This window comes from Lepidochelys kempii, chromosome 10 (genome assembly GCF_965140265.1).
Source record: "Lepidochelys kempii isolate rLepKem1 chromosome 10, rLepKem1.hap2, whole genome shotgun sequence".
Classification (NCBI taxonomy): Eukaryota; Metazoa; Chordata; order Testudines; family Cheloniidae; genus Lepidochelys; species Lepidochelys kempii.
In genome coordinates, this window is record NC_133265.1 from 16,227,844 (window position 1) to 16,251,621 (window position 23,778).

The 23,778-nt window shown below is 38.9% G+C and overlaps 2 protein-coding genes across 4 annotated transcripts; both read right to left on the bottom strand.

Moving 5' to 3' along the window:
* Positions 1-611: 611 nt before the first annotated feature.
* On the bottom strand, positions 612-18,665 carry FAM220A (family with sequence similarity 220 member A). Of its 3 annotated transcripts, XM_073362158.1 has the most exons (6): positions 17,826-18,665; positions 14,549-14,649; positions 6,210-6,369; positions 4,534-4,714; positions 3,339-3,434; positions 612-1,639 (listed from the first exon to the last, which is right to left on the bottom strand). In XM_073362158.1, exons 1-6 carry the CDS (start codon positions 18,663-18,665, stop codon positions 1,560-1,562), a joined length of 1,458 nt encoding a protein of 485 aa, XP_073218259.1. In that variant the 3' UTR covers positions 612-1,559. The 3 variants fall into 3 exon arrangements, with proteins under 3 accessions (XP_073218259.1, XP_073218260.1, XP_073218261.1); XM_073362160.1 differs by lacking the exon at positions 612-1,639 and having other exon boundaries at positions 3,327-3,434; positions 4,652-4,714; XM_073362159.1 differs by lacking the exons at positions 6,210-6,369; positions 14,549-14,649.
* Positions 18,666-18,673: 8 nt separating this feature from the next.
* SMIM10L3 (small integral membrane protein 10 like 3) lies at positions 18,674-22,623 on the bottom strand. Its single transcript, XM_073362168.1, has 2 exons — positions 22,310-22,623; positions 18,674-18,758 (listed from the first exon to the last, which is right to left on the bottom strand). The coding sequence occupies exons 1-2, from the start codon at positions 22,493-22,495 to the stop codon at positions 18,738-18,740; spliced, it is 207 nt and encodes a 68-aa protein (XP_073218269.1). The 5' UTR covers positions 22,496-22,623; the 3' UTR covers positions 18,674-18,737.
* Between the last annotated feature and the right edge of the window lie 1,155 nt (positions 22,624-23,778).

Genomic DNA, 23,778 nt, shown 5'->3' on the forward strand with positions numbered 1-23,778 from the left:
CTTCAACCACCATTCCAGGAGACATGTGACCATGCTGATGACGGGTTCTGCTTGATAACAATCCAAAGCAATACGGCCCGATGCATGTTCATTTTCATCATTTGAATCAGATGCCGCCAGCAGAAGGTTGATTTTCTTTTTTGGTGGTTAGGGTTCTGTAGTTTCCGCATCGGAATGTTGCTATTTAAAGACTTCTGAAAGCAAACTCCACACCTCATCCCTCTCAGATTTTAGAAGGCAGTTCAGATTCTTAAACCTTGGGTGAGTGCTGTAGCTATCTTTAGAAATCTCACATTGGTACCTTCTTTGCGTTTTGTCAAATCTGCAGCGAAAGTGTTCTTAAAATGAACATGTGCTAAGTCATCATCTGAGACTACTATAACAGGAAATATATGGCAGAATGCATGTAAAATAGAGCAGGAGACATACAATTCTCTCCCAAGGAGTTCAGTCACAAATGTAATTAACACATTTTTTTAATGAGCGTCATCGGCATGGAAGCATGTCCTCTGGAATGGTGGCCGAAGCATGAATGGGCATATGAATGTTTAGCATATCTGGCACATAAATACCTTGCAATGCTGGCTACAAAAGTCCCATGCGAATGCCTGTTTTCACTTTATGGTGACATTGTAACTAAGAATGGGAGTTAGAATGGGAGTTCTATGATCTCAAGCATATGATATACAAGAAATAGATTATTTCAATTTAAACATGAGAGAAAGTGCTGTCTCTATTCTATTATAATGTAACAGTGAGAAAACCATATGCCTAGGAAAGCAACACAATCATGGTTTCATACAGATCATCATGCAGCAAACTTTGTTAATTACATCCTCAATGATTAGAGAGACAAGGTGATCTGAGGAAGACCGCTGTGTAAGCTCAAGCACTTGTCTCTCTCACCAACAGAGGTTTTTCCAATTAAAGATATTACCTCACCCACCTTGTCTCTCTAATATCCTGGGACTAACAAACACTGCATACTTAGTGATTGTTTCTTGGGGGAAGGAATTCATGGCTGACTGCTAGAACCTGTAAAAATTTCAGCAACAGCTTTTCTTTCTCATGAGTACTACAAGTCTGTCTCCACCTCATGTCACCCTGCCCTAAGTATTCTTCCTCCCATCTATCTTTTTCCTCCCCAATCTGTTACTCTTCTGAGGCTGCAAAGCCTCACACAGGGAAACACGAAAAGGGCTTTTTTTTCTTTCTTCCAGGCTTTTCTCACTCTTAGTCCTTGTCTAAGTGGTGGAGCTGATCCTGGTGAAGCTGATCCTGTGCCACTGGTTCAGCAGAGGCTCTGTCTTTTTCCCTCTGGCCACTGTCCCCTCAACTTGCTCACTCTCTTCCACCATGCTTTCCACACTCTAGGCTTTGCTACTTCTTCCTGATGTCTTGATTTTATATGGAATAGCAGAAGGCAGCTTCGGATTGGCCCTCCTACTACAGATTGCTGCTGTTACCACCTCTGCTTAGCTTCTCTTGGGTGAGCTGAGACTCCTCATCCTTTCTCTGGCTGATCCCTTCGCTGAGTTCACTCCTCTTGGTTCCGCCCTTCAGTCAAACATAGCCCCCTTGCTCAGTGACTGGTGAGGAAAGGGAGAGAAAAGGCCTCCAACAGGTGGACGTCTGCCTGCTGAACAACAGGGTAAGAAAGCAACCTCCAATAGTGAGCAGATGGTGAGGATTTAAAAAAATATTGGGCAGAGAGCATAGAAGTCCTGGTGGCCAGGATGAAAGCTAGCGCCTCTAGCCATAAACCAAGGGTTAAAGTAAATCTGGCACGTAGACCTTGAAGGAGAATGCTTAAATGGAATTTCTGCGCTCTGTGGAGATATTAAAGATCACATAGCACTTTCTGAAAGAATAAGGCTTTGCCTTGGTATCTTTGGCCAGAATTTCTCCTCACCTCCACTTCTATTCAGTGTTCAGGGCATAGACTGGCTGTCGCCCACAGGTGGATACATCTCAAGGGTGAAGCCTTTTAAGTACAAACATCCTTTATGAAGCACTTAGTCATAAAAAGTGCTAAATAAAGGAAAAATCACTACCATTATTAATGTCCTAAAAGGTGGCTATAAAATAATGTCAGCTATTACTTTAAGATCATATAAATTTTGTAACATTATTTAACTGTAATTTGTTTTAATTAATATTTTAATAAAAAAATTTAAAAAGTGTAAACCTCAATTCATTTCAAGTATGTTAACAATATTTTACTCTGGTAAGTAGCTGTAAAACCTTTTAAAGCCTCGACACTAAATATGAATTATTCCATAATGAAATCCACGTGTTCTAGTAATCAAAATTGTATAGTGTTCTATAGTAACTTTTAATTTGTCAGAATTTCTTAATCTTGGTTTTATTTCCTTTTGCCCTTGCCATCCAGTTAAAATATATAGTTTTATATGAGATGTTTGCTTTGACGCTCGTTTATTATTTGGAATAATTTGAAAATATATTCACAACCTAAAGCAAGATTCTTAGTAAAGGGGGAAAAAATTGCTGCAAAAAACTTGCATCTGAAATATGTTTGTGTACTTAAATTAAAATAATCACACAAAAAAAGAATCAGTGTCAAATCAGAATAGACAAATATTTGACAATCAACTAAAAAATTACTAGTTACTTTTGAAAATCTTGCTCCCAAAAACTAACTAGTTATTCTTGTACCTTAGTTTTGGGATGCCCAAATTTGAAGCCCCCTTAAAGGGGCCTCATTTTCAGAGGGTTAATGCTTTGATTATGTAGCTCCTTTAAGGGGTCTCAGTTGGGCACTCAAATACTTGGGGACACCAAAAATCATTAGTCACTTTTGAAAATCTTGTCTTAAAAAATGTCACACATAAATAATCCAGAAAATACTTAGGAGTCAAATTGATTAACATCTTAATTTATAACAGTGTAAAAATCTGGTTCACTGTTAGTACAACTGAAATCAATATTATCTGTATTTTTATACCTAAAAACTAACCAGTGTTGGTTTTAATATGCAGGAGATTATATGTATCCTTTCATTTATATGTTTATATATATTTAGTTGAGAACAGACAAAACCAGAAAGACAATAAAATAACGGAATGAAGTGGCCTAAGATATAAAAACTTTCAGGTCTGTATAGCAGAATTTATCACTAAAAATTAATGTTGGCAAGCTGCCAAGCCTCAGATAAAAGCAGCACTGTAATGTCAGAAGTTTAAAATAGGTGTAATGTACAATATTAAATAGATACATTGGAAAATGCTATTATGCTTTACATAGTCAGGCAAACATTTTATTTTCAAGTTTCAGTTTTTTAACATGCATCTTTATGAACTTGGTTATAGTTTCATTACCAAAATTCTCAGCAAGTTGTACAGGCGTTAGATCTCCCAGGAGGCTTTTCACATCAGCTTCAGCATTCAGCAATAAATAGCAAATTCCCAAGTGCCCTAGATGAAACAAAGATGGTGAAGAGGATTTTGGAGTCCAAAAACTTCTGTTAATATTACATCTATATTTCTTATATTTTGTGGAAAAACAAAATTAGTTCACCTATTTTAAATATCTGTTTAAATTTAAAAACACTATTTTAATTCCCAAAACAATCTAAGGCAACATACGTGATGTCCAAGAATATTGTTTTAATAATAAATTTGCACAGAATACCGTATCTCCATTTACTGGAGTATAAATGAAAAAAAACAAACAAACAAAACAAAAAACAGAATTTTAGGAGATTCTGGGGAAGTTTTTTTCCTTTATATAATAAAAGCTTAGAACATTTTAACAGAATTGGTCAGCCTGCTTTTGTTAAAAACATATAATAAAGATTAACAGGTGTAACACCATATGCTAGCAGCACAATCAAAATGGAAAGACCTTTAAAACGTGCGGTGATGAAAAAGGGAATGACAAGTATTTTCTGAATTTGTACATCATAAAAACAAAAATGTAGTAAGTCCAGTTATAAAAATCTGCAGTAACAATTCTTCACTAAAGAGATAATCAAACGCAGTCTCCTCCTCACACAGGAAAAACCTTTTGAAACCTGCCTGATACATAACTTTTTTTCTTCCTCACAGACTAATCCTTCCATACAATATTCTTTAGGCATTACTTTGTGTATCCTTATATTCACAATGTCTTGGTCTATCCTGCAAACTTTTGCAAGCCAAGATTTGCAGAGAACAGTTTCCTGATATGGCTTTTTTCCTAGCCACTAATATTCCCATGGAATATTATGCCATATTTTGTACGAACTGCTCCCCCATCCCTTTTCAAAACATGGTTGTATTTCACTCAGATTTAGCAGAGCTGAGATACATATATTTGTAAATAGACAAAGAGCTCTTAAGCACTTAGACAATCATTTGATTCCTTAACTACAAGTACTGAAAGGTCAACTGAAAAGGTTAAAAAAATCCAATAACATTCTTTGCCTTTTTTACATTATAAAGCCACATATATTGGGGTTTAAAAATAGAGTCCTCTTAGAAGTCTAAACTTCTGACAGCAACCATAGAAAATATGATGTGTGAGAAAGTTTACCATAGACAATAGCAAGATGTAGTGCAGTAGCTCCATCACACTGGGAATTTGGGAAATTCACATTAATTCCAGGATAATGCAGCAGCAAAGATACAAGGTGCATTTTTCCAGTACTCACTGCAGCATGGAGTGGTGTGTTTCCATTTTCTGCTGCTTGGTTTACATCAGGTATGGGAAGTCCCTAGAATGAAAAATAAGCAGGAAAACATTTTTGAGCTGAACAACCAAAACAGATTTACAATGAGAAAAGTATCTATATTTCAGACCATAGAACAACGCCTCCATATTTTATATTAATACAATATAAAGCCTTTTATCTCTGGGTAACAGGCTCAGGTGTGTCCCAAACCTGTAATGATCAAAAGTCATTACACCCATCTAGTGGCTGTGTGGAATTACTCAGTGATTTTTAGTCCTCTTCTTAGTAGACATATCAAGCCTAATTCAATAGTCAGCTCTAAGTGGAACTCTTGTTCTCTCTAGGTTCTTTTACAGTGTCTGTCACTAAGGTGTTTGAGAAACATCCAGCCTCAGAAAGTAGGCTCAGAACTGAATGGACATGAAGACTGAAGTACCCTCTTGACGTCCAAGGTGGGCTTCCAAACAGATTGAAGGCATCATTAGCATAATAATGTGGGAAAACTTGCACTACTTCTATAGCTCTTCTGTGGAAAAATTGTGTGTACAATAGCACTTAGGGGTCTGGCCCAAATCAGGACTTCATTGTGCTAGAAGTTATTCAAAGATAAAGTAAGAGACAGTCCCTGACCTGAATAGTTTACAATCTAAACAAACAGGCAACAATTTTCTATGCAACCAGTCTTTCACTTCATGAGCAAATTCACTTACTGTGTATTTTTTTAAAATTAAAATTAACAATAATATTTTGGGCTTGCTGATATCTTTCAGAAACTGCTTCTGCCAAAGAAAACAACAGTTTCTATATGATGCCACAAAGTTGGATAGCCAGAGCTGGTGCCAAATTTATCCCCAAACTGGAAAAGTCCAAGAACCACATAGAGCGCTTCCAAGACCTGTCAGCTTCTGCTCATTAAGATGTCTACCATAACTTAATGTAGGACTTCACAACCACCACTCTTCAGCTCTGGAGTTTGGAGTCTGTCTGTGGGGATAAAGAAATTTCTCTCCCCCTTCCTCCCCCCACCCATCCGCTAATAATCAACACCTGTGTTTAATTTTCTTTTCTTTTTTTTAATTTAACTGCACCCCTCACTGACACTTGGGAACAAGGCAAATTAAGTAACACTTCTTTCTATATTTTTTTTAACTATTATTTTTCCAGATAACAGCTAAGTGTAACTGAAAGAATAGAGGGCAAACATTTATTTTTCTGTTTTATCTTGTTTATTTATGCATTTGACAGCCTTTGAGTATAATTAGTTTCCTCTAGTTATGTGGTTCTTCCATACAAGAGGGGAGAGAGAACATTTTTTAAAATAGGAAATATGATTGCAAAATAACAATCACTGGTGGAGTGACTGAAGAGCAGGGCAGAATCCGAGTCTTTTGCACTCAAAAAATCAAATTAAGGAGCTCTGAATTAATTTTTTATACCCACACCTTTTAGCCATTCTAATTTGTTATAAACCCTATAGAGTTCCTAATTAATACATTTTAATGTATTGTATTTAATGTAACTTTTTCAGTCAACTGACCATGTCAAGAAAATAGTCCAGTATCTTTGGTTGGTCATATATAGTGGCTAAAAATATGAGATTTCGATTTTTTTCATCTACTGCATCAAGGTCAAGCTGCTGGTTTATAAGAAGATAATGCAAGACATCAGCATATCCCAGCTGGACACTCTGTAGAGCTCTGAGGAAGAAAAAAAAAATGTATGTAACATTTCTTCATAAGGAAGATAAAATGATAAAAATAATGCATGGAAGTTTGTAATAGGCTGATTACCAATGGTTGTTTACAGTCCTATATAATTTTCTAAGAATTAAGAAAGGCACAGTCATTAAAGCCATAAAAAAACAAGTCATCCAAAGTCCATTATAAAATAAGTCATTCAAAAAAATAGCAAGTGAGGCCATTTTATAAACTTATGAGGATTTCTAGTGGTTTTCTATAACTGTGGAAGTCTATGGAGTATGCTATAACTTTGGCCATTTAATTGTTATGTATGTCAATTGTTAAATTCTGACAATGTGCTTAAACTTAAATGTGACAGTGAATTCTCTTATTTTTTGCCATTATCATGATATTTTGTATTTATATAGTGAATTTCAAAGGCATTCAGGAACCTGGTACTATCCCCACCTGACAGAAGGGAAAGCTTTGGTAGACAGATATTAAGTAACTTGCCCAGTATCACACAGTCAGGCACTAGCAGAGTCTGGAATGCAATTGGTAATCTGGACTACCAGTCCTGTGCTCTAGCTACTAAATTTCACTACCTCTCCTTTATCTTCCATTGTAGGAATATATTTATGGACAAGCGAATGTATATATTTGAATTAGCAAATATAGTAGTATGGAAGAATTGTGAGTCCTTCTAGTGCTGCCATAATGGACACCATATTCAAGGGATTTTTAAACCAGTATTAAAGCAACAAAAACACAGCTTTGTAATTGTCCAGAAAAAATTAAACTCCACATTAAGATTATTAAAATTAAACTAGTTCTAAAGCATGATCCAAACTGGTTTACAGTTTCTTACTTTAGGCTTCCATTTTGCCAGTATCCAAAGTTGTATCCCTTTTTAAGCAAGGTTGATGCCAATAGCAATTAAAAATTAATTTCCAAATACAGTACAGGTAGCAGCTCATTCATAGGAAGAAGTGTTCCTTTCCTATCAGATTTTCAGACTGTTGGGCTGAGCAAAAGAGATAAAATTGTCCTTTAAGTCAATATTTGTCAAGCCTGGAATTCCTGCTAGGAATTGAAGTGCAACTCCTTCTCAGGCAGACCACCAATTGAAGAATGTCAAGTGTACATAGCTAACAAAGGCTTATCAGGTATTTTCAGTGATAAAAACATTTTTCATAATAATGATAGTAATAGTAGCCATTTTCAAACAGCAAAATGGAACTGTAGGCTTTGGATATTATTGTCTCAACAGTGCAAATTTTAAAAAGGAGCCTAAAGCACTTGCTATAAAAGAGATAAAGAGACTCTTTCAGACTACATGGCTGTGTTCTAGATACTAGAAGAAGACACATTAGAATGAATTTAAAATTGAACAAGTGTCAAAAACAGCTTGACAAAGTGCCCATAAAAACCATCCTGAAATGACAACTCGCACAAGCTAGGAGGTTGCTGACAACCACAAGTAATTTAGCCAAAGGAGAGTGTGATCTGAAGATACAATTACCAACGACAAATGAATGACTGAGCATAAAAGGAAAACATGAAGTAAGAAGAGTTCTGAAAGTCACATTCAGCAGTGGTAACAATATAGGTCACAGAGCTTTTGAATTGACCATCAAATTGTAGAGAGGACACGAGCACTAGACTGGAAGGACTTGGAAAGTGCTACAGTCTGTACAAACGCTATCACTCAAAAGCAGCTGGAGGGTGGCATAAGATGAAAGGAGGCTGAACATTTAACTTATATTGGTCTGCCTTGATTAGTTTTCCTCTGAAGAGCAAGAGAGGAATGTAAGACAGACAGACAGATGTGTAAGCTAAGCTTACACAATACCCTCATATTTTCAGTCTAATAGAAAGTTCATCATCCAGAAACCTGGTTCAAAATAAGTGGCTGAAGGTGCATAGCAGGCAAGCCTTTAGGAAGATGCTAGAGAGTACTATTAAAATGTCTGTTTATAAAAATATTGAATATATATGTATCTGATAATTTAAAATAAAAAAAAAAATCACCAGACTGATGAGGTGAGGTTTCAAGAAAGATTTTGCAATGAACTGCTTCAGACCGATTAGTCCATAACCTAGACCAGAAATGGTAGCATTTTTTGAATGGCACAAAACCAAGCAATTTTCATATCTTGTTTCTTTCACTCTAGGGAATCCTGCTTATGAGCAAAGATCAGAAACAAGAAATGTTAGTGCTGCTCCAATCCTTGAGGAAGCCACTAGGCAGAAATTTATCGTTCCGTGCCACCAGTGTGCATATTGGATTTGAAAGGTAGACAAGAAAAGGCAAACGGGATAAGGTTGACTCCCCTACTGATGGGCTGCTGATCCAGAGATTTAATTTGTAAGAAGGCCAGACTGCAAAAATTTTTTACTTACTCTGGTGAGCAGCTACTCACACGAGCTGTTTCATAGACTTCAGAACAGATGAGAGTAAGAGAATAAAAGTGAGAGTAATTGCTCATCAGAGCAAGTAAATGAGAGCAAAGTTTCAGATGGTCGCCTGTGTCACTTGGGCTTTTTGCTCAGTGAGCAACAGATAAGCATTTGTCTTTCAGGATTTTTTTTTTCCTTTTACCCTTTGCTCTTGTGAATCCTTTCAATAGGAAACTCAGCTTTAGAAGAGTTACATCCTGTGGATTTTTTAAGTCTAAGTTAAGAGATTAAGGAATACATAACAGAATCTTTCAAGAAGATACAATATTTGTAAAAACTTTGCTCTTCTTACAACTCAGAAGATTTCAAAACATTTTATAAGCACTAAACAGGTTGACGATAAGACCTCGAAGTTTCCTCCCTCAAAGGCAACATGCAAATTATTCTTTTGAAATTGGTTTTGTGCCCTTTTGGTCTTTATAATGCAAAAAGAACTGAAGAGATTTTTTTCCTCTTTGCTTGTTTATTCAGCTTAGAAGTATCCAGAAAGTCACATCTAGCTTTCCCTACTTTTGCTGTAGGACTTCTTAGTGATCTCAAATGTTGATTAGGCAAGCTCTGTCACTGCCTAACTGAAGAAGTTGGAGGATTGAATTTTAGTAAAGGTGGTCTCTCTCACAAGTGCTTATTGGACTTTGGCGTTGAAGTTTTATATACTTACATTAATTTTCCCTTTTCTCAGTTGCTTAGCTCTGTCTGATAGAATTTTGACATCAGGAGGCCAGAGTTCCACATCAGACAATCTGAACTGATTTAAAAAACAAAAAAATCAACCAGCTTTCAGGCTCTCTTTATGGCTCAGTGAAGAAGAAGAAAAAAATCCCTTCAACTTCTTTTGCAGGTGATTTTTAAAGAACAATCCTGCTATAATTGCATTGGAAACAACCTGGGAATAGCCAGTGTGTTTTTGGAGACTTTAGATCATATGTCAGATATGAGCTCCTTCTGCTGCTTTAAAGGCAGCATTTTGCTAACCATGGCTTTTTCCACAAAGAGAAACAGTGAATGTAATGCATCATGTTTGACTCGCACACGACTTTGCCTCCAAAGCAGTGTACGTTCCTGCAGCCATAGCTGAAATGATGCTAAATGGCACAAAAAGGAGCAAAGGACAGAAAGCTTAACCTTTGCAACTCAAAGAATCATGAAGGAAAGAACAATTCAAACTTTTAAAAGTTACAGTAGACAAAAGCTGGATTTTCACTAACATTACAGATCTATGAAGATGACTATCTGCATATATAAAAATGGCACAGTTGTGACTTTAATATATGCTTTGTTAGGAAATTCCAGTATTCATTTTTTCCTTCCCTTTGCTGCTGCTTTCAAGAGCCTTTACCCTCACTCACTATCCATTTAAAAAAAAAATTTTAGTTGTAAATGTGAATTTTGTGTTCGAGAAGGGTACCCGCCCAATTGCCCTGGAGACCAAAGTCCCATTTTTCTACAGAATAAATATAGCATATGGAACAGCAGCAGCATATTTGCCTCAGAGTGTCCTCCAACCTGCAGCAGTTATGATATTCCTCACCAAAGCCAGGAAGGTAGTTCGTTCTCCATGTCTGGTCAATCCTGGTGTAATTTAGTAATAATTGTAGTGATGACTTTGGGTAGTAATTGTGGTGGTAGCTTTCCATTTCCACTTGATGTAGAAATCATGATCTTGAATTAATATAAATTTTACAACAGAAATTGTGTAAGATTGAGGAAAAGATGGAGAGGAGGGAGTAAACTTGTTAGTTTAAGTATCTTAATCAGCAATCATGGAAATATAATTTTGGAATATCTGGTAAAGTGACTAGGTAGTCAAAATTACCTTGATTCTGAAGAAGTCATTCAGCAAGATGAACAAAAATTAAAGTCAAGATGCTAAGTGGTGCGTGGTTCGGGGAATAAAATAGAGCCACATTAAAGGCAGGAAGAGGCTCAGAGCATCCCTTCCTTATATGCATGCAGAGGAGATCCTTCATGTGAAGATTTCCTCCTTATGTTTAGAAGGGAGAGGTGCTATCTCTAGACCCAGCACCTGACAGTCCAATAAGGCCTCTTCTGTAGCCCCCCAATCTCCACCTCTCAAGGAAAGTTTCCCTTAATGGGGTTTTGCAGCACTTCTGGTCCTTTGGGAATTATGAGAGATTGATCTGGGTCTTTTGGAAAAAACAAAAACAAAAAAACAAACACCTCCTCATTTTTAAGAGACCAAGGACAGAAAAAAAGTGGTAGGACCCCAGCATATTATGTGAGGCTACTATCCTTAGCAGATAGGGTCACTGAGGTAGCTCTGCTTCTACAATTTATCCCAAGTGACTGCACCCATTAAATCCAGAAATAAGAACGCATATTCTCTCCTTGTTCCACATACAGAATTCCTACTCCTTTTAATGGAAGTCATGTATGTGGACCGAGGGAAACTATAGTTTTGGCCTCTAAGTATCACGCCAAATAAAAAGGGCTGTCTTTTATGTTTCAGCCTTTGTAACTTTGACAAGCTACTCCCATGGTACAATCTGTGCTCTTGTTAAGAGGAGTGAGAGATTAAGAGACATGATCCATGCAATGATGCACCATTCTAGCCCTAACATGCAATTTCATATATACTACCTTTTTTTTAAATCCATAGTTGAACTTGGATATTATGTAAAGATTATGCAAATTTAGAGCTAGTCAGTTTAGAAATATCCTGGATTTGGATAAATCATTATTGGTGTATTACTACTGCTTATCACCTATGAGTAAGGAATGGATATAAAAAAGAAATACAAAGTATGAGAATACTTGCTATATTATGAATTCAGCAAAATCTGTTGTGTAAGTTCTGGCTTGGATTCCATCTCTTAAAGAAACTAAACTTGTATTGTAAGAGAAGCAGTGTCTTGTGAACTGGTTTACATATTCTTCAGGACAATATCTTCATACTTGTGTACTGAGGAGTCTCCCTTCCCCCCTTACAATTCTTGTTGTGGAAGGGACACTTGAGATTTTCTCCCCACTTTAAAAAGTAGAGAGAACTGCAGCATTTTGATGTTATTTGTATACCAGCCACAGTGCCTCTATGATCTGTGTTTTGTAAGGTAGATTGTTATCATAGTACTTAACTATTACACTGCAGTTTATAAAAATCAGAAAATAAACAAGCAATTTGTTTTTAAAAACACTTTTATTTCTTTTTTAAACAGTTTGATAAAACCATTCATTGGCATTTAGAGTTCAACTGTAAACAATCACAATAAGTTACTATTGTATATTGAACTTTATACATTTTTACACAAAATTGCAGTAACAATCCGTAGGAGTAAGTTAAATTCAGCATATTTGAGAATGGATTTGGCTACTGAAACACTGTACTGGAAAAATCTGTGCAGTCACGTAAGTAAAATTATTCAAAAGCTTGATGTTTAACTCCCTCCTGTGGTGTAAGTAAGCAGCATCATAATTCATCAGCTTCTATAAGTTTATATAGTGCTAGTGCTATGATTAAAAAGCCTGCTTTCACTCAGAACAAGTTTTTAAGTTAACAACAGAAAATCCTCGCTCATGAGTTAGAGTAAAGTATAGTAGAGTTTCAAACAGACAAAGTTGTTGTAAACATCTTTCCTTACATGAAATTGGTATGCCACATTTAGATACATTTGTAACCTTTTTGATTGACACACCCTAGGAGACCGTCTCAATTTTTATGTTGCAGTAAGAGTTTTAAAGAATGACCAAAAAGAGTACTTAGTTGTTTTGTGTACAAAAGCCTATAAGAGTTTTAGCATTTACATCCAAGACAATTCCCACTACCATGAATATAAGCATTGAAAACTAAATTGTTACCCACTGTTTGGGGATGGATTCTGTGTCAGTTGAAGCCAATGGCAAGGCTCCCACTGACTTCAGTGATGAAGATCAGGCACTAGCTAATCTAGAGTGAGTTAATTTTAAAGAGACTGTCAACTTCAAAAATTGCTTGTCCTAACAGTAGGTGGTAAATACTCAAGATGACTATAACCAAAAGATTAGAGAACAAAGTTATTTGTTTCAGTTTGTTAACTTTAAGTCAGTTTCCCAGTCTGTATAGGTCTTCCACACACCAGAAAAACATGACTTTTTTTTTTTTTTAAATTAAAAAGTAGTAACAAAAATGGGCAGGGTTATACAGTCTCCGAGACCATTCCTGAAAGTCCCTTAGATTACTTTTTGAAATGGATTAGGTTTCAGATTAACAGTGTCACTTTAATGACCATCTGAACCCGAGTCTTAATACTGCATCCTGTGGACACCCAAAATTCCCCTTGATGTCAATGGGAGTTTTGGTTGCACAAGCACTGCAGGACCAGCCTCAAAACACATACCAATCCAAAAATCAACCAAAAAAAAAAGAATCAATGACTGAAATTTAGAGCATGATGTTCAATCAATCACTTTCAGGCTATTATTCTGACATTTGGGTGTCAAAACGAGTAGCCACATGTCCTTAATGTATTTAACATGAAAATTTTTTATCTGTAAATATGAATGGGCTGAGAAAAACATTATCTGAATTTTCATAAGTGGATCTATAAATCATTATTTGAGGAGGTGTATCGTGTATTTTACATGGGACATGATAGATTTTAGTCTAATTTCAAGAGAGGTTCATCACATTGAAGATTCGTAAGTAGAACTTATTTTTAAAGTTACTTTGTCTAAAGGCTTCAACATCTTTCAAGTATTATAGAAAAAAGATCAAGCCAATGTCATAAAACATGCCTCATTTAACACAATAGTTATGAAAAAAGATTGCAACCAAGTTTATTCAGACAGTTCAACCTCTCTTAAAAACTCATGACAGAGTATCTTACCAAGAAATCCACAGAGCATAAGTTAACGTGCTTATTTTGGTTACTAGCTGCAGGCCTTGATAGATTTGATGCCACAAGCATCTGACAACATAAATAAGATTACAATTCACAATCATAACAGTAAAAAAAGAGTGGGAATTTGAACTGTCAGGTAAATGTTTTTCAAAGCAGCTGGTTTAGAGAAAAAAAGCAAACAAAATAAACTTACCACTGAGGTGGTATATCTGATAAGACTAATAGGTAAACCGATAAGCTCTCATGACAGATGTCAGTGTTCATTCACTGTCAAAATTTGTTATGATAACCAAATACAGAGGAGCCTGTCCAAAATAGGAGAGGGTAGTGATGTGGGCAGGAGGGAAGTAAGTATACAGGACCAAACCATTTTCTCTGCTAAACTGGTAAAAGTATGAGAAAGAGGCTAAAGACCTGCTCCTATGAAGAAAGTCCATGTTTTTTCCAGCACACAACATAAAAAGTTCAGTCAAAGCACGTATGTTCCTCAAAACTCAGAAAATAAGCCACAACAAGCAGTTCCCATAATATGTTGCAGGTATGCCTTGCCTGGGCCCATGAAGTTTCCCTGTGAGGTATACATGTAATTTACATGAATGGCAGTACCTACTAGCCTTGATATTAAGTACAGTTTCTACTGCTTTTTGAAGTTTAACACTAAAGGGCCAAGACAGTTTACACATTCAAACACACGGCTGTGGTTTTGCCTATACACATACAGTTCTGCACAGGCACATAAAAAAGGCTCAAGGCATTATTCAATATTTGTTTTAAACATACTTAAAGTGATCTTTAAAAAGAGCAGTGCAGTATTTGCTTAAGTTCCACAACAGTCAAGAAATGTGTTTATAAAGTTAGTTACTAGATAATTCTCAATACTAGATTTTTAATTTTCTTACCTTTCTGTAACCACTTCGTTTGTTTGCTTTGTAGTAGCAGAAACAGAACTCTTGATATGTAGTTCAGGAAGGAGCTTGGTACTGACCAATGCCTTATAAAACTGAATTTTAAAAGCATTAAGTTGTTTAGTGACTAGTCTTATATTTTACTTCGATGTTTTAAATACTTCTGACATCCATAACTTAGCAAGCAAAAGATTGGAAGTATAAAAAAAAAAAAGCCATCTTCTAGTCTTTTGAAATTACCCAACCCACTAAAATATATTCTTTCCTACTACAACAGATTCCTTAGGACAATCTCAACCCTAGAGAAGCATTTACTGTGAAAACTGAGTCCTACATCGGATTTACTGAGGCCATGAAACTCCCTGAAAACCGATTCAATGCTTTTAGTCCAGACATTTTCCCTCTTTTGAGATGAGACCATCACATCAGGTATTGTGAAAAATTATTAATGGTGTACACATAACTGTACACAGTAGCCAGGTGTATAAATATTACCCATCTATGAAAGGCTACCTCCCCTTTGGTTTACAATTCTCCCTCCCAGGGGAAGACACTGACATTTCTGTGTTGCTGTCTCTGCCAGATAATTCTAGTAGTGCAAGAATACTGCTTTCGATTTATGCTTTCCAGCCTTGAAGTGCAGTGTATGGCATGTGAAATGCTACCACACTAAATCATCCTTTTATTTCAGTCTCAGATGGAATGTTTAAGTTACCTTTTAGGTTTACAACAAATCAAATTCAAGGCATCTTAAATTATTATTATTAGAATGGATTTAATTCCCTCAGAATTAACACTCTTTAAATGTTGTTAAAAGATTACATAGAGGAGACAAATGACAATTCAATCACCTTTCTGTGTCTAGTTATTGCAGACTGTTTAACCTAATCCCATGATCATGGCTGAAAGCCACACACTCAGGGAAGTTAATAGATATTTCGCCATGACAAGACTATGTGATCATGTCTGTAGTATACAATAATCATCATACCAGAAGTCCCTTCATAGAACAACAACTTGTTCGCAACATTCAAAAGGAATGTTAAAGCCACCCTACAACAGGCTTATGTAAAAACATTCTAGTCAGGCTGTTTTTGCTATGTTTGTCTTTATGAGGTTTAAAAAAAAAAAGTGGGGGTGAGGGGGGCAATCTATTTCTTACACCTTCATTTGCTCCTCCTTATTCCCAGACATTGTGTACATCAAAATCATCTCTAAAAGTAACTGATGTCACCAAAAAGAAGAGGAATGATTAAGAAAGAAACATGCACCAGGAGAAGATAAACCAAGGGACAAAGTGTTCAGCCTGGCTTTACAAGCATAAATAATTGGAGTACATTGTTCTTAGATGTCCATGCAACAATAAATGCAGATACAAAACTGCAACCAAGTGCAAAAAATGGAGACGAACTTTTGAAACACTTAATGTATAGGAAAAGTGATCCTAATTCTTTGCCCATAACTATAGCTTTAAAAATAAGAAAAAACTTTACGTCACTTGCCCCCAAAAAGTAGCAGGGAGAAAAATTTCTAAATTAACAATTTTCATCCTTTTCCATAATAGATCAGTAGCTTTTGATAATTTAATCTACAACTCAGTATTGACTTTTTAGAGAATTGTCAAATTTCTAATGCTATTGACTATGTATTCTCACCACGCAGAACTGTGAGCTTTTACTAAAAACAAAGTTGACATGAGTTATAGAACACATAATGGTTCCATTACAGTCTAATTTTTGCCCAAGACAGTAACAGCTCCCTCACAGCTGTTTACTATCTATAATGTATGACTACTTTGACATCTCTGCTGATTATGTAGCTGGTACACATGTGATCTAAGCTCTAAAACTACATATATAAATTTTAAAGTGCACATGAAATAATTTTTTTTTCTAAATTTAAAAATATTTTTTAATCTCTTCCTTCTACTGCAACACATAAGTCAATCCATATTTGGGACTTAAAGCAAATAAAAGGCCACTTCTGAAAGCAACAAAAGAGAAACTTTTCTTCTTTTCTGAACTCCTAGAAGCCTAAAGGTGTATTGAATTATTTTCAAAATTTTGAAAACAACAACAACCTGGGGCATTGAAATCAATAGGACTACTCATATGAATACGGGTTTGTGGAATCAGTTCTTAAGGGCCAAATTCTTCAATGCAATGTGGCTAATTTGCAAAGAATTGTTGGCATAAGCTTGTCCAAAAGAGAGTTTAATAGGCTTAGGAAGGATCATCTCAGGGTAAGGATGATATTTCAGTGTTACAGAGGCAGTGTAAACGTTTGTTTACCAGCCTGCCAGCATAGCAGGGAAAAGGGGACATGGCCCTATGTTTTGCACATTACTAGCCACATTTCTGGTCCCCAACAGGACTGTTTGCAGCCACCACAGAGCTGCCCTCAGGATGCAGTGGGACCAAGTCACCAGAACTGCAACAGGATCAGGGGAGTGCAAAAAATTAGAGTTTTTATCTTTTCACACCTCTGCCTCAATGCTCTGGGCACATCAGCCCCACTCCCCCATCCCCGAGTGGGCTTCATATTTCCAGTAAGATTCAGTCATAATTAAGGTTTGTTTTTTAAAGAAAGGAGACAACCCCCTGCAACTATAGTTACTTATAAGGGAGACACTGATAGGCCTTTGTCTACAGCACACAAGCAAGTTTCACTGAAGACATTCTTTAAATGAAACTAACACCGCTTCTCTAAAAAAAAAAAAAAAAAAAAAAAAAAAACTGTTTTGAGAGATGTCCTATAGTGGAGTTCTCACCTTCAGAATCTCTCAGTTAATTGATATACACAATGCTTTTGGAGTCAAAGGTTTAAAAAACAATAACTGTGCTGAGATAGATGGACTGAATTCTAAAGGTAGGAACTTTCCAATAGGGGACTATAAACACCAGCCAAAAGCACAGATTTAGGTCAGACCCTTTAAAAAAAAAAAATAGATCAGTGCTATAAAATTAAAGCCAAAACTGTTTCAGACAGCTTTAATGTGAGAAACTCATTTGAGAGCTGTATGAATCCTAAATAAGCCAAATTAAAATCTCCTGAATCCAGAAGTTATGGTATTCCATAGAATATTTCCCATTACTTATTAGACAAGAGTGTTTTATTAGCAACTCCGAGTGCCACTTAATTTTAATTGCATAGCTCTCACTAAAACCTGAACTCTAACTTTGTCTCAGCGCCGTTTAATTTAATCATATATATTTTTCTATTAATATTAAAAACAGCCATTATCAAAATTTCAGCATTATTTTGCATTTACCTTCACTACTGCATGCCAGAGATTTGCTAGCACAAAAGCTCGTACAGCTAGTAGCCACTGTGTTACTTGAGGATTATTTGTTGTGTATTTTACACTTGAAAGCATTTTTTTATATCCAGTTGTTTGCTCTGAAGACATGATGTTTAAATAGTCAAGGAAAATATACAGTTTCTGGTTGCTCAGTAGTCCCATAGGATATTCACTCAATGTGGCAGCAAGGATGGAATGCAGATCAGAAGGTTGCAGTTCAGAATCCAACTCCTCAAGAAATGCAAGTTGCAATTCATCCTCAATAATACCCATTTCTAATTCCAACAATTGCCTTTTTTGATTGTAGTGTAGCTCTGACAGCCAGAAATGTGCAAAATGTACAAAGTTATCTCCAGTGCAACACCAGACACCCAAGTCACTAATGGAACTATATGCTTTCTCCAGCCATTCTGTCACAGAAGTACTATCAAAGTGGTTAAAAACCTTATCAAGTCGTCCTCTCTCAGCTGAAAAGAGCAGATGAGATGAATCCTTTGACGAGACAGCTGCACTTAAATTTAACCTTGTTGGTTCACTCAAATGAGGAGGCATTTTCTTGCCAATATGAGGCAAAGGTACAGCCTTAAATAAAGAGCAATTCCTGATCTTAAGAGAAAAGAATTCTTTTTGTAAGCTACTATTAACATCAATGTGAGAATTATTCAACAAGGAACACACGTCTGGAAGGTGAAGGATCTCATTTTGGCTATTTGGGCCACTTTCACATAAATGTTCATGGTTTAAGTCTTCTTCCTCCTCCATATTCACATGGGAGACAATCATAGCTCTTCTGTCCTTCAGACTTTGCATTTGGTTAAACAGCAATACAGAATATTAGTAACCCTAGCTGCAACACAGACAATAAGCACAGCAAGTCACAAGTCAATGGATCTCAATATGAACCTGAAAGAAAAAAAATGAATACAGGAAATTAACTCATGGTCAGTCTCCATCTTCAGTTGCTTCTCTTAAAGTAAAATATACACCTTTTCATCATGTCCAAACTACATATCAGTATTACCAGGTATTATTTAGGGATCTCCATATCATGAAGGAAAAAAAGAATAGCTCAATAGCAGAACGTAGTGGAGGACCCTAAAAGGGGGACCTCATTACAAACTATACTATCTCTTTTCCTTGAATATGTTCAAGCAGATTTATCATATACAGCTGAAAGTGGATATTAATACTATAAAAGGTTATTTCTATACACAAAATTTAAGATAATGGCCTCTAATAGCAAGTGTCCCTCTACCCTGTTGCACATTTAATGCTGGTTTCTCCTCTTTTGCAGTTTAAATTCAATGAGTTAGAGCTTACCTTTGTTGGGTAGTGGAAAGCATCACAGGTGACTCAGCGAATGACAAATCTGAAAACTTATTGCATAACAATACTCTCTACTTTAACCAATAAGATTTCAGTATGTAAGTGATCAGAGGCTTAACATCAGAGATCAGTTTTAAATGTCTCTCTTCCTTTAATTTTTAAACATGGACATTAAAGTCAGTCAGAGGCAAAGTCTCAACTACTATGTCCATCAAAGCTGTTTTAATAATGTTTCATTTTCACCAAGACATGTTTGTGTGTGCTACCTTCTGTGCTTGCTAACTTTGTATCAAGGCACTCAATGGAAAAACTGGGCAACCATAAGCCCACAGCAGTGGGTTAATTGTGTGGAGAATGTTCACATAGATTGGCACAGACAGCACATGGAACAACATACACAGCGCAGAGGAAAGACCACCAGGCAAACTGATTGCACAAGCATGTTTAGGGGTTACAATGTATATTGCAACAAACCAGGATGCTGATCCTATTACAAGATCTGCCAACACAGGCAGTAGACAAGGATGAAATAGCTGCCATTGTTACTAACTGAATACTGTGTGTGAAGCTAAACATGGCTTATATCCAGACACGTCACTAACTATTTACAAATTTTAAGAGTTGTAGCACAGAAAGACAGGTGTAAGAAGAGAAAATCTCCATATCCAATGCGTCAATCCTCTGGTCCATTTGGTCTCCCTATCAGTTTATCATTCTATTTGCTAGATTTAGAAGTTTCATCCTTTACGGGCCTCAAGTGGTCATAACATCTGTCCTCTAACATACCACAACCAAGCCTTCAGAGACCTTCATAGAATATCAGGGTTGGAAGGGACCTCAGGAGGTCATCTAGTCCAACCCCCTGCTCAAGGCAGGAACAATCCCCAATTTTTGCCCCAGATCCCTAAATGGCCCCCTCAAGGATTGACCTCACAAGCGTGTGTTTACCAGGCCAATGCTCAAACCACTGAGCTATCCCTCCCCACTTTTCTATAGTCACTCCCACTCCCCCTTCTTCCTTCCCACTGAGTAGCTGCTTGATCTGCCAGAAAGGCTGTTCAAGTGCTTGCCTCATCAGGGCCCCTCTTCTATTGCCAGTGAAGTCAACAGCAAAACATTCACCACCTTCTGTGAGAGTAGGCTCACATCCTTAGGCAGATTGTAAAGGCCCAACCCTCCAGATGAGGAGTTTCCAATTCCCATTGGCCCCCTAGATGAAATAGCGGGAGCTCTGTATCTTGCAAAAGCAGGCTCCAAATAGTTTGTTTTGCATTCAGATCAAAAGCGTAAAAATGTATATTTTACTGTAAGCATCAAGTTATCCTGGGTTTCCTAGTAGGACAATTTTTATTGAATTTGAAAGTCAATCTCTACCAGAAAACTAATTTTTACTGCTCCTTTGGGTAGTTATGCTGATTTTGTCTCAACCTATATATGCTAATACAATTATTTAGACAGACAGACAAACTGGAACACTAAATATGACATGTATCCTACAAAGAAAAACAAAATGACATGCAAGCTGAAGGAGCGGTATAATAGTCACTTATTGCTTATTATAGTGACTGTGCTGTGTAGGATCCGATAACACCATAGCCACAATCGTACTTGTCTTTGTTTTTAAATTTACACAACAGGATGTTACTCTTGGGGGAATTCTGCACCATTGCACATGCGCAGAATTCATGTCACCCGCAGATTTCTTTGCTTCCCCGCAGAAAAATGACTTTCAAACAGGGAAGCAAAGGGAAGCTGCAAGAGCAGTCACACACCAATCCCTAGCAGTGCAGGTACATCATTTCAGGCACCTGGAGCAGCTGGCAGAGAGATAAATCACCACAGGGCTGGGGACACTCCAGCCAGTGGCTCCTCCCTTGAGACGGGATCAGCTGCTAGTCCCATCTGGGCTGGAGACAAGAGAGGACAGGACTTCCTCTTCCCCTGAAAGGAGTGACTGGGGCTGTGTCAGACCCACCCCCAGAAACCTTCCCCAGCTGCAGGAAGCTCAGCATCCTCCCCTGCTTCATGCCCCCATTGCTCCTCAGCTATGGGGAGAGGGGTCACTGTAAGGGAAGCTGCTCCCGCATCCACCCAAACCCCATGCATCTGGACCTCCCATACCCAGTTACCCCTACCAAGTCTCACATGGTACATCCAGAACTCCCCGAGCCCTCCATACCCAAACCCCACCCCACTAAACCTCAACCCCTGCATCAGGAGCCCCCCTGCACCCAGACCCATACCTCTGCACCCAGACCACTGCCCACTAAGCTCCCTGCACTCAAACCCCCACCCTGATGCCCCACCCCCGAGCGCCCACATCCAGACCCCACCACTGACCCCCAACTAGCTGCACCCAGACCACCACCCCACCAAGCCCCACTCCCACAGCCCTCCCCGCTGAGCCCCAACCACCTTCACCTGGAAGCCCCTGCAGAGTCCCATTGCCCCTCCACCTGGAACCCCCCCAATGAACCTGTGCGCATCCAGATGTCCCCCACACCTAAACCTCTTCATTGAGCTGCCTGCATCCAGATTGTCCCACACCTGGATCCCCCCCACACTTGGATCCTGCCTGCCCCACACCTGCCATAGAGGAGCAGGACCCCAGGGTGTTTCTGGGGCTGGCCCAGTCCTTATGCTGTGTCAGTGGTGATGTTGCACCCGGCCCTGAGTCCACGTCCTGGGGGTAGGGGGGGAGCTGAGGTGATCTCCCACCTCCACGCAGCCAGTGGCCTGTGCTCCCCACTGCCACGCTGGAGCCCCTGCATTTATTTCTTGACAAATAAAACCCGCCGAGTTTTAAAATATCGTGTGCAGAATTTTTAACGTGTTCGTGGCACAACGCCCTCCCGAGTCAGGACGTGCACAAAACGCATCGCAGCCACAACCTGAAGCTCACGCCACTTGGGAGCGAGCGCAAAAGTTTCCCTTGAGGCAGATTAAGACGACAACGGTGCCCTGCGTCCCTGGCAGCACGGGGAGCTCCGCGGGCACCTGAGCCAACCTGAGAGGGAAGCGTTAGTGGCGCCTGCAATGGCCCGACTCAAGCGCAGCCACGTCCGCCCCGCCTGCCGCGAAGCCCCCCGGCGGGGACGGGGACGGCGAATCCCCCCCGCCCCCTTCACCTGCAGCCTGACGTTGAGCATCATGGAGGCCACGATGTAGAGATAGGGGAAGTTGATCCGCAGCTTCCAGGCCAAGTCGAAGAAGATGAGGAGGGTCCTGGTCAGCCCCTTGCAGAAGACCCCGTAGGACCTGGCGGCGGCCGACTGCGAGAGCCTCGCAGCCAGGGCGGACAGAGCCGCCGCCATATACACCCCGCCCCCACCGGGCCCTCAGGCTGCACCGCCCCCGCTCCGTGCTGACCCGCTGGGGACCCGCTCCAGGGCCGCTCCAGCCCAAAGAGCCCGGATGCCGAGCGCCGTGGGGGAGAGGGGAAGGATGAAATTTACATACGTAGATCCGCCGCTTGCTACGTCACAGCGGTTTTTAGTTATGACGGCACGGCGCAACGACGCAGGCTAGGGGCCACAAAAAAAACCTGGGCAAAGAGCTGCCCTCCCCCGCGCAGGCGCAGTGCTCGCGGGGCCGCGGGGCTCCTTCCACAGCCCCTCCCACCTCAGGACTACGCGTATTAAGGCTGGGAGGGCGGGCACGTGCAGTACTGACCTTACCAGCAGGACGGGCGGGAGCGGAGGAGGGGGTGACTCAGACGACGGGAAGCAGGGAGAGCCTAGAGGGCCCTCGCCCCTGCGGAGGAGAACAGGCAGCCCCGCAGGGCGAGGCTCGCGCAGGCTCTAGCTACCTTTCCTTTGCCAAGGGTTGACTAGCTCAGGCTCTGCCCCAACCTTGATCGTGGCTGTTTTTCGTGAAGCAGAGGAAATTATGTGAGGGTCTTCCCTTGACTCTGCTGGATAAAACCTTGAGAGTACGACCCAGAGGTGCCCTGCAGGGGTAAGAAAATGTTGCCCGAGTTCTTCCTGTCCAGCTCCAGGCTGAATCCCACTGCTCTGTGTTTTCATAGGACGTATATTTTGCATTCATTTTATTCTAGCATAAGCACCCTGTAAGTGCTAAAGAGCTGCTCCAGCAGGCGCAACAACCAAACAATTTTCCATGCAAATAGTCTTTTTAAATAAACCATGTTCTTTGCACCCATTAGGCAGCCAGACAGCTATCCCCAAACCCAGAGAAAAGTTGTGCGTTGTGCTTTAGTCAAAGCTTTATTTCAGTTTTAATAGTACAGTGTTGAAGTACCGTTCATCTGTGGATTTTCAAGATACTTTGCAAAAAAGTTTCTCACAACCCCTCTGGGAAACAGGTGCAACTCTATTAAGTTTCATTGTTATAAACGCTGGTATTAGATGAAAAATCAGGCCTCTGAAATCTTTTTCTAATTGTCTTCTGCGTACACTCCTTTCACATATTTATTTTGGGACCATTTAAATCATAATAAAAGTTGCATTTAAGGCTCCCCACGTTAAAAACAGTATTAGTCTGAAATTGTAATTGTTTATATGACCAACATTAAAATCTTCCAGTAGCATTGTAAAAATATTTTATTGCCACTCAGTTGTTTTAATGCACAGATATA

Excerpts from the sequence above, each read along its gene's own strand:
- FAM220A (XM_073362158.1), bottom strand. The coding sequence starts at position 18,665 with ATGCAAAGTCTGAAGGACAGAAGAGCTATGATTGTCTCCCATGTGAAT. Across the intron at positions 4,715-6,209 it reads TGGACTATTTTCTTGACATG|GGACTTCCCATACCTGATGT; the intron begins GTCAGTTGACTG and ends TTTTCATTCTAG. Across the intron at positions 3,435-4,533 it reads ACATCTTGCTATTGTCTATG|GGCACTTGGGAATTTGCTAT; the intron begins GTAAACTTTCTC and ends TGTTTCATCTAG.
- SMIM10L3 (XM_073362168.1), bottom strand. The coding sequence starts at position 22,495 with ATGGCGGCGGCTCTGTCCGCCCTGGCTGCGAGGCTCTCGCAGTCGGCC. Across the intron at positions 18,759-22,309 it reads TGCTCAACGTCAGGCTGCAG|GTTCATATTGAGATCCATTG; the intron begins GTGAAGGGGGCG and ends TTTTTCTTTCAG.